Source organism: Pan paniscus, chromosome 18 (genome assembly GCF_029289425.2).
Source record: "Pan paniscus chromosome 18, NHGRI_mPanPan1-v2.0_pri, whole genome shotgun sequence".
Lineage (NCBI taxonomy): Eukaryota > Metazoa > Chordata > Mammalia > Primates > Hominidae > Pan > Pan paniscus.
This window is the reverse complement of record NC_073267.2, coordinates 76,130,440-76,147,862: the sequence shown is the minus strand read 5'-3', so window position 1 is coordinate 76,147,862 and position 17,423 is coordinate 76,130,440. Positions and strand designations below refer to the sequence as shown.

At 46.2% G+C, this 17,423-nt stretch overlaps 1 protein-coding gene across 4 annotated transcripts in view; it reads left to right on the top strand.

Moving 5' to 3' along the window:
* CMTM4 (CKLF like MARVEL transmembrane domain containing 4) overlaps window positions 1-17,423 on the top strand; it is a 116,801-nt gene that overhangs the window by 51,638 nt on the left and 47,740 nt on the right. For all 4 annotated transcript variants that reach the window (XM_034940362.3, XM_034940363.3, XM_024925976.4 and 1 more), the window contains exon 2: window positions 8,394-8,570. In XM_034940362.3, the coding sequence (XP_034796253.1) occupies window positions 8,394-8,570 (177 nt within the window). The remainder of the gene's footprint in view (window positions 1-8,393; window positions 8,571-17,423) is intronic.

Genomic DNA, 17,423 nt, shown 5'->3' with positions numbered 1-17,423 from the left:
GCATGCCATGCTGGTCTGTACCCTCACCATCAGTGTGGAAAATGGCCTGATTTGACATTTTCTCACCAGTATGGGATATCACTTTATAATTTTTATGAATCGAGTAGATGAAAAGGGTACCTCAGTTTGCATTTCTCTTGTTGGAAGTGAAGTTGAGCATCTGTTGATGTGTTTATTGATCATTCCCCTCCCCTGCCCTGGGTCTGGAACATTGCAGGCTGCTGTGGCAGGGAAGGAGCATGGTGGAACTGTCTGTAGTTCCAAAAGGCTGCTGCCAAGGGTCACGACAGGGGTCTACCCCACTCACACCTCATTGTCCAAACCTAGCAGTAGGTACAGGTTTTGAGGAGCTTAAGACTCATGATTTTGGAAAAAGAAAGACAAAAACACAAGACAGGTACAATAGTGAATATTGTTTTAAAATAAGAAACACACTAAATGACAAAGGGGGGGCCTTCTTTTGACATCCAACAGGAAACAATAAATTACAAATTTAAAAAGCATTTTCTTTCTGTTTTTGTTTTGGCCTCCACTGCAATAGATCCTTCGTAGATTTGAACTTCAGTATGATCAGTAATTCTGAAAAAGTATACAAAGTCTACCTGACATTTCGGTGTACACAAGTGCAGTTCAGATTTTAGGTTGCCACTACATTGTTTCGAGCAACGTCATGTCATTATACGGCCAATATGTTCTGAGGCCCCATTCACTGATTTATTGATGAACATGTGTAGGAGTTTGTCACTGAACACTTGTTTCTTCATGCTGTTTCAGTGAGTTGGAAGCAATTTTGTGTGCCATTTTATTTGGGATTGTCAGACTTTGTCAATTTAAAATTCATCAGCTGTATCAAGATGCGATCTGGTACATTGGGATACATAAAACTCCAAACTCCTGCACAGAAGTACTTGGCTGTTGGCCGGGGGCGGTGGCTCACACCTGTAATCCTGGCACTTTGGGAGGCCAAGGCGGGTGGATCACCTGGGGTCAGGAGTTTGAGACCAGCCTGGCCAACATGATGAAACCCCGTCTCTACTAAAAATACAAAAACTAGCCGGGCGTGGTGGCAGGCACCTGTAATCCCAGCTACTTGGGAGGCTGAGACAGGAGAATCGCTTGAACCCGGAAGGCAGAGGTTGCGGTGAGCCGAGATCATGCCATTGCACTCCAGCCTGGGCTGCAAGAGCGAAACTCCATCTCAAAATAATAATAATCATAAAGATAAGAAGTACTTGCTGTTTATAGTACTGCCACAGTTTTGTGCCCTACACACCCTGGAATTCTGATAAATTCTATTTCATGTGGCTCCCATCAAAAAAGGGAGAAAACGTTTAGTGCATTTATAGTTGCATACACTACATTACTGAGTATTTTCCTGATAAGACACAACTCTCATTTAGGCACTGATGACAATAGAATTCTGTACTTACAATTTTATGCATTTGATGATCTGGAGAATTTCCCACAGACAAGCTTCTGGCTCCGTATGTTTCAAACCCTATTTCTCCTCTACTACCCACATATTTCTAGTTGGTCATCATAGGACAGTTTATCTCATGAAGTTTGGGGTCTGTTCCATTGTCATAATGTCAGATGAGCCTGTGCAGTGGTGTCAGAGCATATGTGAAAGCCATTCCTCCACTGGGAGTGCTACGGTAGCTTAACCACACGTGGAACCGGCAGCTAAACCCAAATTTAATGTATCCCTCACTCAACTTCCAGTTAGCTGAATGCCAAAAATGCCCACTGTGGCTGGGTGCAGTGGCTCATGCCTGTAATCCCAGTACTTTGCAGGGCTGAGGTGGGTGGATCACTTGAGGTCAGGAGTTCGAGACCAGCCTGACCAACATGACGAAACCCTGTCTCTACTAAAAGTACAAAAATTAGCCGGCCTTGGTGGCAGGTGCCTGTAATCCCAGCTACTCAGGAGGCTGAAGCAGGACAATCACTTGAACCCGGGAAGCAGAGGTTGCACTTGCCAAGATCTCACCACTGCATTCCAGCCTGGGCGACAGAGACTCTGGCAACAAACGAAACAAAACCAAAAATTGCTATTTCATTATTGCCTGGCACAAGAAGCTGTGACAGAAAGTTAGAGTGGAAGGATGACTATTATGTAACTTCATCAGCCAGTCCTCTCTCTTTCCTTCCCTTCCTGCTTTTTGATGCTGCCAATCATAATTTGCCACAGTTGTGGAAATCTGACAACCTGTTAATATCAATTCTGGTTTTGTTTGTTCGTTTGTTTGTTTTGGTGATGAAGTCTCCCTTCGTCACCCAGGCTGGAGTGCAGTGGCGCGATCTCGGCTCACTGCAAACTCTACCTCCAGGGTTCAAGCGATTTTCATGCCTCAGCCTCCTGCCTAGCTGGGATTACAGGCATGTGCCACCACACCCAGCTAATTTTTTGTATTTTTAGAAGAGACAGGGTTTCACTGTGTTGGTCAGGCTGGTCTGGAATTCCTGGCCTCAAGTGATCCAACTCCCTTGGCCTCCCAAAGTGCTGGGATTACAGGTGTGAGCCACTGTACCTGGTCCAGTTTACTTATCAAATATGAAAATATTTACTCTGGTCAGTTTGTAGTTGCCACCTGGAAAGGACTCTCTCCAAGGGCATCCATAATCGCATGATTAGTAAACAAGTTTTTTCTTATATACATCTTTTTAGACATCTCTGTATAATTTGTTCACGTGACATTTGCTCACTTCAAGGTTGTTATAAGTTGAACTATTTTTGACTCTTTGGTTCCCTTGAAGTTGTTGGCTTCTAGTATCACTTTATCTGAGCCCTTCTTGGTCAATAGATAGTTTTTATTTCAGCAGTGATTAGATTTCACTGTGCTAGAGAAAATGTTGACATTTTGCTGTGTCCAATGTCAGACAAAAAAATGTTTTGCTTTTAACAGCAGAGTATTAGAAACCATCTAAATGCCTATCAATAGGGGATCAATTAAATTGTGGTTGTGTATAGAGGTATATATGTGTGTATTTATGTATCTGTCTATGTAATTACATATGAATACATGTAATTATTAAAAGTAACATCTATATGTGGACATACCTGTGGAAACACTATTTAGCAGAAAAAGTGGGCTAGAAAATAAGATGTATAATAGGTATTTTATGGTTTAAATAGGTGTAGGTTATAACATGTTATTTTCTTATTTTGTGTATAGCATTTTGTCATTTGTAGAGCCCTTTTACATATATTTTTGTTTGGATTTTGAACACAGTGACCATTTGAGATTTGGAAAGGAGGCAGGTATAATTTTATGGGTGAGAAGCTAATAGGGGAATAACATAGTGGGGCAGTAAGAACTGGAGAGACTGAGAATCAAATCTTGGCTATTACATCCTGGCACCGCTTCTTGCTATCTATATGTCACAGAACCTTAATTTCCTTATCTGTAAAATGGGGCTAATATCTACCTCATAAGGTTGTACTGGGGAACTAAATGATAAAAAACGAGAAGTGCCTATAAGGTGTTTGATTTGTATGTACCTGTAATCAATGAGTAATGAGTAGAATATTAATGTTTTATAACAACAAGAGTTTTCCCTCCCTGATATATTATTTATTGCCGTGTAACTAATTACCTTAAAACTTTGTGACTTAAAACAAGACATCTTAGGCGGGCCACAGTGGCTCAGACCAGTAATCCCAGTGCTTTGGGTGGCTGAGGCGGGAGGATCTCTTGAGGCCAAGAGTTTGAGACCAGCCTGTGTGAGACCCTGTCTCTACAAAATAAAGAATTATCTGGGCATGGTGGTGTGCCCCTGTAGTTCCAGCTACTCGAAAGTTTGAGGTAGGAGGGTCACTTGAGTCTAGGAGTTCAAGGTTGCAGTGAGCTATGATTGCATCACTGCACCCCCTGGGTGACAGAGGAAGACCCTGTCTTAAAAAAGCAAACAAACAAGAATCAGATCTTTCTTTTCTTTTCATTTCTGTGTGTCAGGAATTTGGGGGGTGGCTTTGCTCTGGTTCTCTCAGGAGGTTGCAGTCAAGCTTTTGGCTAGGGCTATGTCATCTGAAGGCTTGCCTGGGGCTGGAGGACCTATGTCTAAGACGGCTTGTTCAACATGGCTGTTGGCAGGAGGCTTTAGTTCTTGGCACCTATACCTCTCCATAGGGCTGCTTGAGTACCCTCAAGACATGGCAGCTGGTTTTTCCCCATCATGAGTGGTCTAAGAGAGAGCAAGGCAGGAACCATGCTAACTTTTCTGACTGAGCCTGTGCAGTCACACACCTGTGAAGTCATTTCTGCAAGGTAATAGGTCAGCCCTATTCATTGTTGCAAGGGTCTTCTCACTCTCCTCCTGGCTTCTGCCCTTGTCCTCACTGTAGTCTGTTCTCCACAAAGTAGCTGGTGGCCCTTTTAAGACCCAAAGGAGATCCTGCCACTCTCTGGTGCTTCCATCACACTCAGAGTGAGAGCCGCATACCTCACTGCACCCAAGCGCTCTTTGGGTCTGACCTCCCTCCTGTGATTCTCCCTAGGGGCCACCTGACCCCCTTCCCAGGGATCTCACCTTGCTCCCCCCTCTGCCTCCAGTGCTCTTTCTCCAGACAGCTGTCCCTTATATGTTCGGCAACTCTGTCTCAAATAGCACCCTCCAGGGACACTCTGTCTAAACTTTATTTATTTTTATTATTTTTTTTGAGACAGAGTCTCACTCTATCACCCAGGCTGGAGTGCAGTGTAGTGGCGCGATCTCAGCTCACTGCAACCTCCGCCCCCAGGCTCAAGCAGTTCTCTTGTTTCAGCCTCCGGAGTAGCTGGGATTACAGGCGTGCGCCACCATGCCCAGTTAGTGGTTTCACCATGTTGGCCAGGCTGATCTCGAACTCCTGACCTCATGTGATCCACCCGCCTCGGCCTCCCATAGTGCTGGGATTACAGCTGTGAGCCACTGCGCCTGCCCTAAACTTTATTTTATGTTAAAATTTTTTTAGACAGAGTCTCACTCTGTCACCCAAGCAGGAGTGCAGTGGCACAGTCTCCACTCACTGCAACTTCCGCCTCCCAGGTTCAAGGGATTCTCATGCATTAGCCTCCCTGGTAGCTGGGATTACAGGTGTGCAGCACCACGTCTGGCTAATTTTTGTATTTTTAGTAGAGACAAAGTTTTGTCATGTTGGCCATGCTGGTCTGGAATTCCTGGCCTCAAGCGATCCACCCGCCTCAGCCTTTTGATGTGCTGGGATTACAGGCATGTGCTACCATGCCCAGCTACTTTTTGTATTTTTAGTAGAGACAGGATTTCGCCATGTTGGCCAGGCTGGTATGGAACTCCTGGCCTCAAGCAATCCACCCGCCTCAACCTCCTGAAGTGCTGTACTCCCAAAGGGATTACAGGCGTGAGCCACTCTTCCTGGTCTCTGCGTCTAAACTTTCGAACACCTTTGCCCCAGCTATGCTTTGTTCAGCTTCCCTGCTTCCATTTTTCTCCTTCGTTCTTATCACTAACTCACTCTGTTTTTAAATGTAATTAAAAAAAAAAACAACTCCTTTATTAGACTGTGAGCTAAGAGCAGGAGTTTTTGTCTGTTTTGTTCACTACCACAACAAATGGTCTATTAGATTTGCATATCCGTGAAGCCATTTTTATGTTAATATTTAAGAATGTAGGTGTTACCTTCCCACACAAATATGGTTGAAGTTAGCATACCAGAAACATTTGTAACTCATCAGTACAGTGTGTTATTTCTTGCCCAAGATTACTAGATCTGATTACTGGGGTGATAAAAAGGGGAAAGTTTAGGAGTTTCCCTTATGTGAACTATTTCTTTTGTGAATTGATTGCAAGTTAGGCATGTAATTCAGATGGAGAATTAAAGTCTATGGTGCAATAGAGAATTATGAGAAGAGCCATTAGGAGAAGCACAGTGTGTATATTTAAAGACCCATATCTTTTGTGTTATTGACAAGTAAAAATTTCTATATTTACTGTGTACAGCATGATGTTTCTAAATGTGTATACAATGTGAAATGGCTCAATCCAGCGAGGTAACGTGCATTATCTCACATACTTACCTTTGTTTTTTTTTTTTTTGTGGTGAGAACATTTAAAATCTACTCTGTTTGTTTGTTTGTTTTTGTTTTTGTTTTTTTTGAGATGGAGTCTCACTCTGTCGCCCAGGCTAGAGTGCAGTGGCACGATCTCGGCTCACTGCAACCTCCGCCTCCCGGGTTTCAAGTGATTCTCCTGCCTCAGCCTCCCAAGTAGCTAGGATTACAGGCGCCCACCACCATGTCCATCTAATTTTTGTATTTTTAGTAGAGACGGGGTTTCACCATGTTAATCAGGCTGGTCTCGAACTCCTGACCTCAGGTGATCCACCTGCCTCAGCCTCCCAAAGTGCTGGGATTACAGGCATGAGCCACCACACCCGGCCTAAAATCTCCTCTCAACAATACAATGCAATACATTGTTGTTGACTAAGTCACCATGTTGTACAATAGATCTCTTGAACTTATTCTTCCTGTCTAACTGAAATTTTGTATCCTTTGACCAAGAAGACCCGTGTCTTTAATGTGTTGACTTAGAAAAGACCACATATTGTTAGGAGAGAGGTTCTGTGTAGAAGTATTGACAATGGGAAAGGCAGAACCACTCTTCCATTCGCCTGAAGACACTGACCAGGCAACCAGGAATTGTAGATGTGGGTTTTCTAATGGCTCATTCAGCCCCCATCTGCCAGCTATGTGAAAGTTACTGTGCTTGGTGCCTTGGGGGTAGATGGGGATGGACTACCCTGCCCCCTAAAAGCTCCGGAGGCAGAGGCTGCAAGATGGTAAGGATAGAATGCAATCACAGGTGAACCAGCTTTCCTGGGAGAGGGTGGGATAAGCTGATGTCTGGCAGGGAGAAGCAGTCAGGGAAGACATGGGGAGGAGGTGGCGGCATCATCAAGTGGAGCATTGGAAAGCATGAGTAGGACTTTCAGCAGGCGGAGAAAGGCCCCAGAACAGCCCGTGCCTTTGGATGCTGCTGGCACTTTAATCATCTGAAGATCTCATCAGAAAGCAGATTCTGATTCTGTAGTTCAAGGGGAGGAAGCAGAGATTCTGCATTTCCCACAAGCTCTAAAGGACAAGTCTCTAGAGGACCACAGAGCTGCCTGCCTCTGCTTCCTTGACTTTTGAGGTGGAGGCCAGCCTGGAAGCAGCGACATAGGCTTCAGATGCCACTGAACTGGGCGGAGCGGGAGCCTGAGACTGATCTGGCTTTAGGTGCTCGAAACCTTTCTTTGATCACAGGGCCATTAACTCCGCCTTTGGGCCTCCTCCTCCTGAAATCCCCCTTTAAAAGTTCACTTGGTAATTTCCATCAATATCTATTTGATTTTATGATCTATGAACTCTTAGGACATATTGCCAGAATGGTACTTTGGTCCTTCAGAAAAAAATTCATTCTTTTTTTTTGAGATGGAATTTCGTTCTTGTTGCCCAGGCTAGAGTGCAATGGCGCGATCTCAGCTTACTGCAACCTCTACCTCCCAGGTTCATGTGATTCTCCTGCCTCAGCCTCCTGAGTAGCTGGGGTTACAAGCATGCGCCACCACGCCCGGTTGATTTTGTATTTTTAGTAGAGAGGGGGTTTCTCCATGTTGGTCAGGCTGGTCTTGAACTCCAGACCTCCGGTGATCTGCCAACCTTGGCCTCCCAAAGTACTGGGATTACAGGCATGAGCCCCCGTGCCCAGCCTAGAAATTTATTCTATTATTGGTAGATTTCTTAATGTTTTTTAATAAGCTGCCATCTTGTTGTGATCAAGTTCAAAAAATATATTTTTTAAAACCATATGAATTAATTAGGTGCGCCTCTTGTTCCCACCTAATTGGGGGAAAAGGAGATTATACCAATCATTGTTTTAAAGCCATCAGGAGTCCCAGTTAACCTGTGTGACTTTAGCAGGAGCCACCAAGGTAACTGCAGATGGCACAAGTCAGACACCATCAGAATTCTGCTCTCCCAGTGTTTGGGATAATTGTGGTAGAGACCATGAATTAGAAACACACATAGGCAACACCCACTTACTTATTGGTGGCAGGAGAAGACCTAGAAACATTGTAGAGATGTTTCTGCTTCCTCGCAAGGGCCAGCAGTTTACACCCAGGGGCCACATCACACCAGATTGATTTCAGTGTATGTGGTGGGGCCTTCACTGTTTACATTAGTAATTTGATCCTTCCATTAAGACCCCTGCACCTATTCTTTATGTAAGAATTGAAGCAGGTCTGATTTCTGACAGTTACACTGCTGTCCCAGAGGAAAACTCAGTGGCAGTATGTTGTTGTTGTTCAGTGTTATATAAGCATGGCAGGTACGTATGTCCGCAGATGTATACTAAATATATACATACATATATGTTTCCAATTTTCTTCCTAGATCTTGGCCCTGATTGCATTCATCTGCATAGAGACCATCATGGCATGCTCCCCGTGTGAAGGCCTCTACTTTTTTGAGTTTGTGAGCTGCAGTGCGTTTGTGGTGACTGGCGTCTTGCTGATTATGTTCAGTCTCAACCTGCACATGAGGATCCCCCAGATCAACTGGAATCTGACAGTGAGTACAAGCGGCCACTCTGGCCATGAAAGGATCACGTGCCGGTTGGCTCCAAGGAAAAGCTGGAATCTCTCCAGGTCATGTTTGGTTCTAGTTCATTTTGATTCTTAAATATTCCATTATAATTCAACTGTGAAATTTTAAATTTCTTTACTGGGTTAAGTAAAACTACAAAATAAACTGAATCTTAACTAATGGGAGAAACATCATAACAGTTATTTTGGCCACCTTAAAGATGTCATTTCAATTTTGCAATCATCTGAGAAGACTGGTCATGTTGATATTTGGAGAATATGGGAAATAAAATACAGTGTAAACATTTACATACTTTTCAGACTGGACCTAAAAGCCATTTATAAAAATATTGATTCTAGAAGAATTGAAAATATGAATGAAAATGCCAGTAACTTACAGAGCCTAGGAATATTATTAAATTCAAAGCAACTAGGAGGACCTGGGGGGGGTTGGTGGTTTGATCAGAAAGTCTTGAGTGGAAACCTGCCCCTTCTCCCCATGGTTTGGGTTCTTAGCTCTGTTTGGCCACCCTTGTTAATCAGATGGAAAGCACAGGGCTGGTCAGTCCTAGACCCCCTTTCCTAGACTGTGTCCTTACTGTGCTGAATGAGAAGAGGATTTTAATATCATTTGGTTTTCTTGATATTTATTTACAAATTAGCATGTGCAAGAGCTCAAAGGGAGTCAGTCAGGGAGATCCACGTAAGCACAGTTGGCTGCCTCACACTGCTGTGCCTGTGGGATGAGAACGCCGTGGGCACCTCAGCTGCTGAGGGGGAAGCAGGAGGAGAGCGCCTCAGACCAGCTACCCTTGCCTGAGATTGGGAGCCACACAGAAGCCACACGTGGCTCTGTCTGTGTTTGGCTGCTGCTGGGCCCATGAGAAAGTGTGGGCCCCAAGGAGGAGGCTGGAGCTGCCACCTCCCTGGCAGGGCTGCTCTCCTGGTGTGCCCTGGGTGGGGAAGGTCCTCCTTACAGCTGCTCTCTGGGTTGTCCTAACCAGCACAGACTCCTAAAGGAGGAAAAAAGGAGAGTTGCTGATCTAGAAAAGTAGATATCAGTTGAAAACTTAGCTGTTTTTTGTCTTAGCACTGGAAGCTGAGAAAAATGTGGTGGTATTTTAAATTTAAGCTCTAAAACCTCAAGATAACTAGAAGCATTTTGTCTGAGTTTTTGTGACAGGTTGTAATGTCTCAACTATTTTTAAAATGAGGTTTATGTTATCCATAAGAAAATGCTTACAGAGCATGTAGTAGACTGTTTAAGAGAACTTTGCAAACCTCCCCCAGTTAAAATGCTCATACTATGGATGCAGGGTCAAGGTCAAGGTCAGCATCTTGTTCATTGCTATCCTACTTGCCTAGTGTTCCTGAGGCCTGTCAATAAATACTTGTTGAGTAAGGGGCTGGGCTGTGAAAGCCTGCGGGAGGACCTGTTTGACAAAGAAGCAGCTGCTGGAAAGGTTAAGACTATAGGCATTGAGTCAGACAGACCGAGCTGGGTTCAAGTCCAAGGTGGCTGCTGAAACAGGCTGTGCATGACCCTGGGCTAGTCACTGAGAGCCCTACATTGGTGAAGTGTCAGCACTGGTAAAGTGGAGATAATAATTTTTTTTTTTTTGCAGGGTTTTTTTTTAAGTATAAAATGAGGTAATGGGTGTAAAGGCATCTGGTAAGGCCTCAAACCAGTGGGCGCTGTGGCCAGTGCAGCAATGTTCATCTCACCTGAGTAAGAGGTGTCCTGGCACGCTGCTGTTATGTTACCCACACTGTTCCCCTGTTTACTTCCACCAGGTTTGACTTGACCCCCTTAATTCTGTTTTGTCCGTTTATCTGACAGCCATTAACCTGTTAAAAGACTTCATGCTTCAGATTTCTTACTAATTTATACCAGCGTTTATCCCCAGAAATACCTACTTTTTGTTGTTTTTGGGTTTTTTTTTGTTTTTTTGAGATGGAGTCTTGCTCTGTTGCCCAGGCTGGAGTGCAGTGGCGTGATCTCGGCTCAATGAAACCTCCACCTCCCGGGTTCAAGCGATTCTCCTGCCTCACCCTCCCTAGTAGCTGAGATTATGGGCATGTACCACCATGCCCAGCTAATTTTTGTATTTTTAGTAGAGATGGAGTTTCACCATCTTGGCCAGGCTGGTTTCAAACACCTGACCTCAGGTGATCCACCCACCTCAGCCTCCCAAAGTGCTGGGATTACAGGTGTGAGCCACCACGCCCAGCCCAGAAAATACCTATTTAGTGAGCTTTCTGGAATTCTGCTTTTTCTATTTTAATCATGAAAGATTTTCCATTTGCTGACTACCACACTACCATGTCACTGGTCATGTTGAGGTGCATCTCTTCCCAGGGAAGTTGATACTCGTTCTTTTCCTCTGGGTGGTGGTGGCCTGGGCCTGTGGTTGGGTGTTGGTGATGTGGTCACTTGAGAACACGATCCTGTTCTTTGGGATCCGTTCCAGACTTTCCACTCTTTTGGAGCAGATAAAGGCTGTGTGTTTGCCCAACAAAAGGGCATATACCTTACATGAACTTGAGGAGATGGTACCTTTTTTTTTTTTTTTTGAGATGGGGTCTTGCTCTGTCGCCCAGGCTGGAGTGCAGTGGTGCGATCTCGGCTCACTGCAACCTTTGCCTCCCGGGTTCAAGTGATTTTCCTGTCTCAGCCTCCTGAGTAGCTGGGATTACAGGCATGTGCCACCGTGCCCAGCTAATTTTTGTATTTTTAATAGAGACGAGGTTTCGCCACGTTGGCCAGACTGTTCTCCAACTCCTGATCTTAGGTGATCTGCCCACCTCAGCCTCCCAAAGTGCTGAGGTTACAGGCGTGAGCCACTGCACGCTACCAAGATGGTATCTATTAAAGGCAGCTCATGTCCAGTGTTCTCTGAGAGGGGTGAAAAAGTGAGCTCCTCAGGGCCGATCTCAGCTCATCAACTCGCTACAGAAGGGTTGGCCTTGGCTGTGTTGTGTTTCTGTAACAAGGTGGTGGGAGTATTGGGAGTATTTTTGTCTCCAGCAGAGCCAGCCTGATGGTTAAAATAGGGTGTGATTGGTATAGATTTAAAAACACAGGTCATTCCAGGAGCCCAGGTTGACATAAATATGGATGAGAAATGATAAATTAGGAGGACAGTGCATAATTTTCTACAAGCATAATTTGATGGAATTTGAATGATTCTGTTAATGTCAAGTTTTTGGTTTGGGTTTATTTTTGGATGGATTGTGGGACTTTGATATATATATATTTATATATATATATATTTTTAATATATATATATATTTTTTGAAACGGAGTTTCGCTCTTGTTGCCCAGGCTGGAATGCAGTGGCGCAATCTTGGCTCACCGCAACCTCCACCTCCCAGGTTGAAACGATTCTCCTGCCTCAGCCTCCCGAGTAGCTGGGATTACAGGCATGTGCCACCACACCCGGCTAATTTTTTTGTATTTTTAGTAGAGAGGGGGTTTCTCCATGTTGGTCAGACTGGTCTTGGACTCCCAACCTCAGGTGACCTGCCCGCCTCAGCCTCCCAAAGTGCTGGGATTACAGGCGTGACCCACCCCGCCTGGCAATATTTGTTTTTCTCTGTCCTAGGAGCTCATACACTCACATGTTCCACCCCTGTTTACTTTGATTAGTGCCACGGGGCTCCTCCTTTCCTCCCCTTCCCTTCTGGGATGTGGCGCTATCTAAAAGGCGTGTCTGATCCTCCCCCATCCCAAAAGCCTGCCAGTGGCTCCCACTCAACTGGCCCCAGAGCCCAGGGCCAGCTCAGCCCCACTTCCCAGAAGAGGAGGTCTGCACTTGCCTTCTCTACTTCCCCCTCTCCTAATCTCACTTTTCTAATCTCTTATTGTCAAATTCTGAAAAAATTATGAAAGTAAATATGGAGTTTAATATACAGCCACCACCTGGGTCAATAAATAGGAGATTGTCAACACCCCAAAAGCTTCCCATGTGTATTTTCCAGCTAAACACACCCCCTGCCCCTTCCCCCAGTCCACCATCCTGACTATGTGGTGGTCTTCCGCAATTCGTCTTCAGCCCACTCCAGTCTGGCAGCATTGAATGTCCCCTGGTCAGGAGCCTGGGACGGGGCCTCTGTGTTCCTAGATCCTCTGGTTGCTCTTGGGTTCTCACCCTACTCAACATCCTGGTGGTGTCTGCTATGGGGCACTCTGTCCTTCCTGCCATACTCTCTCACCTCGCATCCTGGGCCCCCACACTGTCCTGTTTTTCTTCTTCCACTTTGGTCACCCTTTCTTAGTGGGCTCTGTGGCCCTGGAGGCCTCTTAGGCCTCTATCTCAGAACCCAGGCTGGGTGCTGTGGTGGGTTGAGAACAGTTGGCAGTTACCCACAAGGGCCACTGGCTGAGCCCTGAGCCCTAGGGCGTGACTCGTCTTGTGTTTTTTTATTTTATTTTATTTTATTTTTTTATTGATCATTCTTGGGTGTTTCTCGCAGAGGGGGATTTGGCAGGGTCATAGGACAATAGTGGAGGGAAGGTCAGCAGATACACAAGTGAACAAAGGTCTCTGGTTTTCCTAAGCAGAGGACCCTGTGGCCTTCCGCAGTGTTTGTGTCCCTGGGTACTTGAGATTAGGGAGTGGTGATGACTCTTAAGGAGCATGTTGCCTTCAAGCATCTGTTTAACAAAGCACATCTTGCACCGCCCTTAATCCATTTAACCCTGAGTGGACACAGCACATGTTTCAGAGAGCACAGGGCTGGGGGTAAGGTCATAGATCAACAGGATCCCAAGGCAGAAGAATTTTTCTTAGTACAGAACAAAATGAAAAGTCTCCCAAGTCTACTTCTTTCTACACAGACACAGCAACCATCCGATTTCTCAATCTTTTCCCCACCTTTCCCCCTTTTCTATTCCACAAAACTGCCATTGTCATCATGGCCCGTTCTCAATGAGCTGTTGGGTACACCTCCCAGACGGGGTGGTGGCCGGGCAGAGGGGCTCCTCACTTCCCAGTAGGGGCGGCCGGGCAGAGGCGCCCCTCACCTCCCGGACGGGGCGGCTGGCCGGGCGGGGGCTGACCCCCCACCTCCCTCCCGGACAGGGCGGCTGGCTGGGTGGGGGGCTGACCCCCCACCTCCCTCGCGGACGAGGTGGCTGGCCGGGCAGAGACGCTCCTCACTTCCCAGATGGGGTGGCTGCTGGGCGGAGGGGCTCCTCACTTCTCAGACGGGGTGGCCGCTGGGCGGAGGGGCTCCTCACTTCTCAGATGGGGCAGCTGCCGGGCGGAGGGTCTCCTCACTTCTCAGACGGGGCGGCTGGGCAGAGACGCTCCTCACCTCCCAGATGGGGTCGCGGCCAGGCAGAGGCGCTCCTCACATCCCAGACGGGGCGGCGGGGCAGAGGCGCTCCCCACATCTCAGACGATGGGCGGCCGGGCAGAGACGCTCCTCACTTCCTAGATGGGATGGCGGCCGGGCAGAGACACTCCTCACTTTCCAGACTGGGCAGCCAGGCAGAGGGGCTCCTCACATCCCAGATGATGGGCGGCTGGGCAGAGGCTGCAATCTCGGCACTTTGGGAGGCCAAGGCTGGCGGCTGGGAGGTGGAGGTTGTAGCGAGCCGAGATCACGCCACTGCACTCCAGCCTGGGCACCATTGAGCACTGAGTGAACGAGACTCCGTCTGCAATCCCGGCACCTCGGGAGGCCGAGGCTGGCGGATCACTCGCGGTTAGGAGCTGGAGACCAGCCCGGCCAACACAGCGAAACCCCGTCTCCACCAAAAAATACGAAAACCAGTCAGGCGTGGCGGCGCGCGCCTGCAATCGCAGGCACTCGGCAGGCTGAGGCAGGAGAATCAGGCAGGGAGGTTGCATTGAGCCTAGATGGCAGCAGTACAGTCCAGCTTCGGCTTGGCATCAGAGGGAGACCGTGGAAAGAGAGGGAGAGGGAGACTGTGGGGAGAGGGAGAGGGAGGGGGGAGGGGGAGGGGGAGGGTGGGGGGAGGGGGAGAGGGAGAGGGAGAGTCTTGTGTTTTTTTTTTTCTGACACCAAATACATTTTCCACACCAAGCTGTTCTGTAATCCTTTGACACTGACTGGGTGTTTAACAATTCCGTTCAATTCTGACACTAACTCTCGGAGTTAGCACAGATCCCACAGATGAGGGCCCAGTCCCACAGGATGGCCCCACTTTAGACACCAGCTGCAAAAGGGGTGCCCAGGCACTTCTGTCTGGCTGAGTACAGATTCGATGGTTTCCACCACCCCTCAGGTTCAGTCATTTTCTGCAGTGACTCACAGGACTCAGGAAGGGGCTTTACTTAAACAATTACTGATATGTTTTAAACGATACAACTCAGGAGCAGCCACATGGGAGAGATGCATAGGGTGAGGTCTGGAGGGCCTCAGATGCAGGAGCCTCTGTCCTTATGGAGTCAGAATGAGCTCCACTCAGAAGCTCCCCAGACCCCATTGTTCAGGTATTTTTTCTGGAGATTTCACTAGGTAGGCATGACTGATTGGCCATTTGGTGATTGAACTCAATGTCCAGCTCCTCTAACTTCCCTGGAGGTCCAGGGGATGGGGCTGAAAATTCCAACTCTCTAATCACCTGGCTGGTTTTTCTGGTGACCTGCCCCTATCCTGAAACTGTCTACCACCCTCTTCCCACAAAAGTCACTTCGTTAGCATAAACTTGGGTATGATTGAAAGGGACTCATTATGAATAACAAAAGATGCTCATATCACTCAAGAGAGTCAAGGATTTGATTAAATATTTTTCATTATAGCACACTCATTCTTTCTGGGACCCAGTTTCCTCATCCATGAAAGTAGAGCAAAATAACAAGTCCTGTCTTGTGGGCATTTTGGATCATAATTAGGTTAGAATTCACTGGGAGCAATATGATTGGCACAGTGACTCCATAGATGGTAGCTGCTACTGTCATCAATATTATAATTGTTCCTTTGATCCTGGGGCCATTCAAGCACAAGTGAGTGCAAAGGATGGGCCGAGTGCTTGCAAACGTTCTTGTCTCCTGGATGTATAGGACAGAGGCTAGAGCCAGCCACCTAGCACATTGGTTTGGGGGCCAACCAGGATTGCAGTGACAGCCCCCGGCCGATTCTGTGTACAAATATTTCATTTGTGATCAGTTCAGCCTTGATTTGTTTCATGGCCCAGGAACTCAAGTGCTTGATGCTGACTTAAGATTTGCAGTATTCCAATATTAAGCCTTTCAAGTTGTGTGAGTAATAAGTGCTTATTGTAAAACAAAACAAAACAAAACAACAAAAACCCCAAAAACTAGAAGATAATAGATAATTAAAAAAAAATCATCTGATGACCCAAGAGAAATGAAAACTTGTTCACACAAAAGCTTGTAGGTTCATAGCTACATTATCTATAATAACCAAAAAGTAGAAATAAATGTCCATCAATTGATGAAGGATAAATAACGTGGTGTATCTATACAATGGAATATTATTCAGTAATAAAAAGGAATGAGTACTGATACATGCTACAACATGAATAAACCTTAGAACCATTATACTAAGTGGAAGATGTAGGGGAAAAAAAGAGAGATCAGACTGTTACTGTGTCTATGTAGAAAGGGAAGACATAAGAAATTCCATTTTTACCTGTACCTTGAACAATTGCTTTGCTGAGATGCTGTTAATTTGTAACTTTGCCCCAGCCACTTTGTCCCAGCCACTTTGCCCCAACCTTGAGCTCACAAAAACATGTGTTGTATGGAATCAAGGTTTAAGGGATCTAGGGCTGTGCAGGACGTGCCTTGTTAACAAAATGTTTACAAGCAGTATGCTTGGTAAAAGTCATCGCCATTCTCTAGTCTCAATAAACCAGGGGCACAACGCACTGCGAAAAGCCACAGGGACCTCTGCCTTGGAAAGCCGGGTATTGTCCAAGGTTTCTCCCCGTGTGATAGTCTGAAATACAGCCTCGTGGGATGAAAAAGACCTGACCGTCCCCCAGCCCGACACCCGTAAAGGGTCTGTGCTGAGGAGGATTAGTAAAAGAGGAAGGCCTCTTGCAGTTGAGATAGAGAAAGGCCACTGTCTCCTGCCTGCCCCTGGGAACGGAATGTCTCGGTATAAAACCCGATTGTACATTTGTTCAATTCTGAGATAGGAGAAAAACCGCCCTATGGCGGGAGGCGAGACATGTTGGCAGCAATGTTGCCTTGTTATTCTTTACTCCACTGAGATGTTTGGGCGGAGAGAAACATAAATCTGGCCTACGTGCACATCCAGACATAGTACCTCCCCTTGAACTTAATTATGACATAGATTCCTTTGCTCACATGTTTTTTTTGCTGACCTTCTCCCTATTATGATCCTGCTCTCCTACCGCATTCCTCTTGCTGAGATAATGAAAATAATAATCAATAAAAACTGAGAGAACTCAGAGACCGGTGCCGGTGCAGGTCCTTGGTATGCTGAGTGCCGGTCTCCTGGGCCCACTGTTGTTTCTCTATGCTTTGTCTCTGTGTCTTACTTCTTTTCTCAGTCTCTCGTCCCACCTGACGAGATATCCCACAGGTGTGGAGGGGCAGGCCACGCCTTCAGAAGAGGCCAGGCACAAAGCACATGTTATGTCATTCTATTTGTATGAAATGTCCAGAATATTTGTGGCAGATTTCACACACAGGAAAAAAAAAATGTCCAGAATAGGCAAATCCATAGAGACAGAAAGCAGATTGGTGGTTGCTTAGGGTTGGGGGAGGAATGAGAAATAACTGCTAATGCGTATGAGGCTTTTTTTGGAGTGCTAAAAATGTTCTAAAATTACATTGTGATTGAATTATATACTTTAATTGGGTATATGTTATGG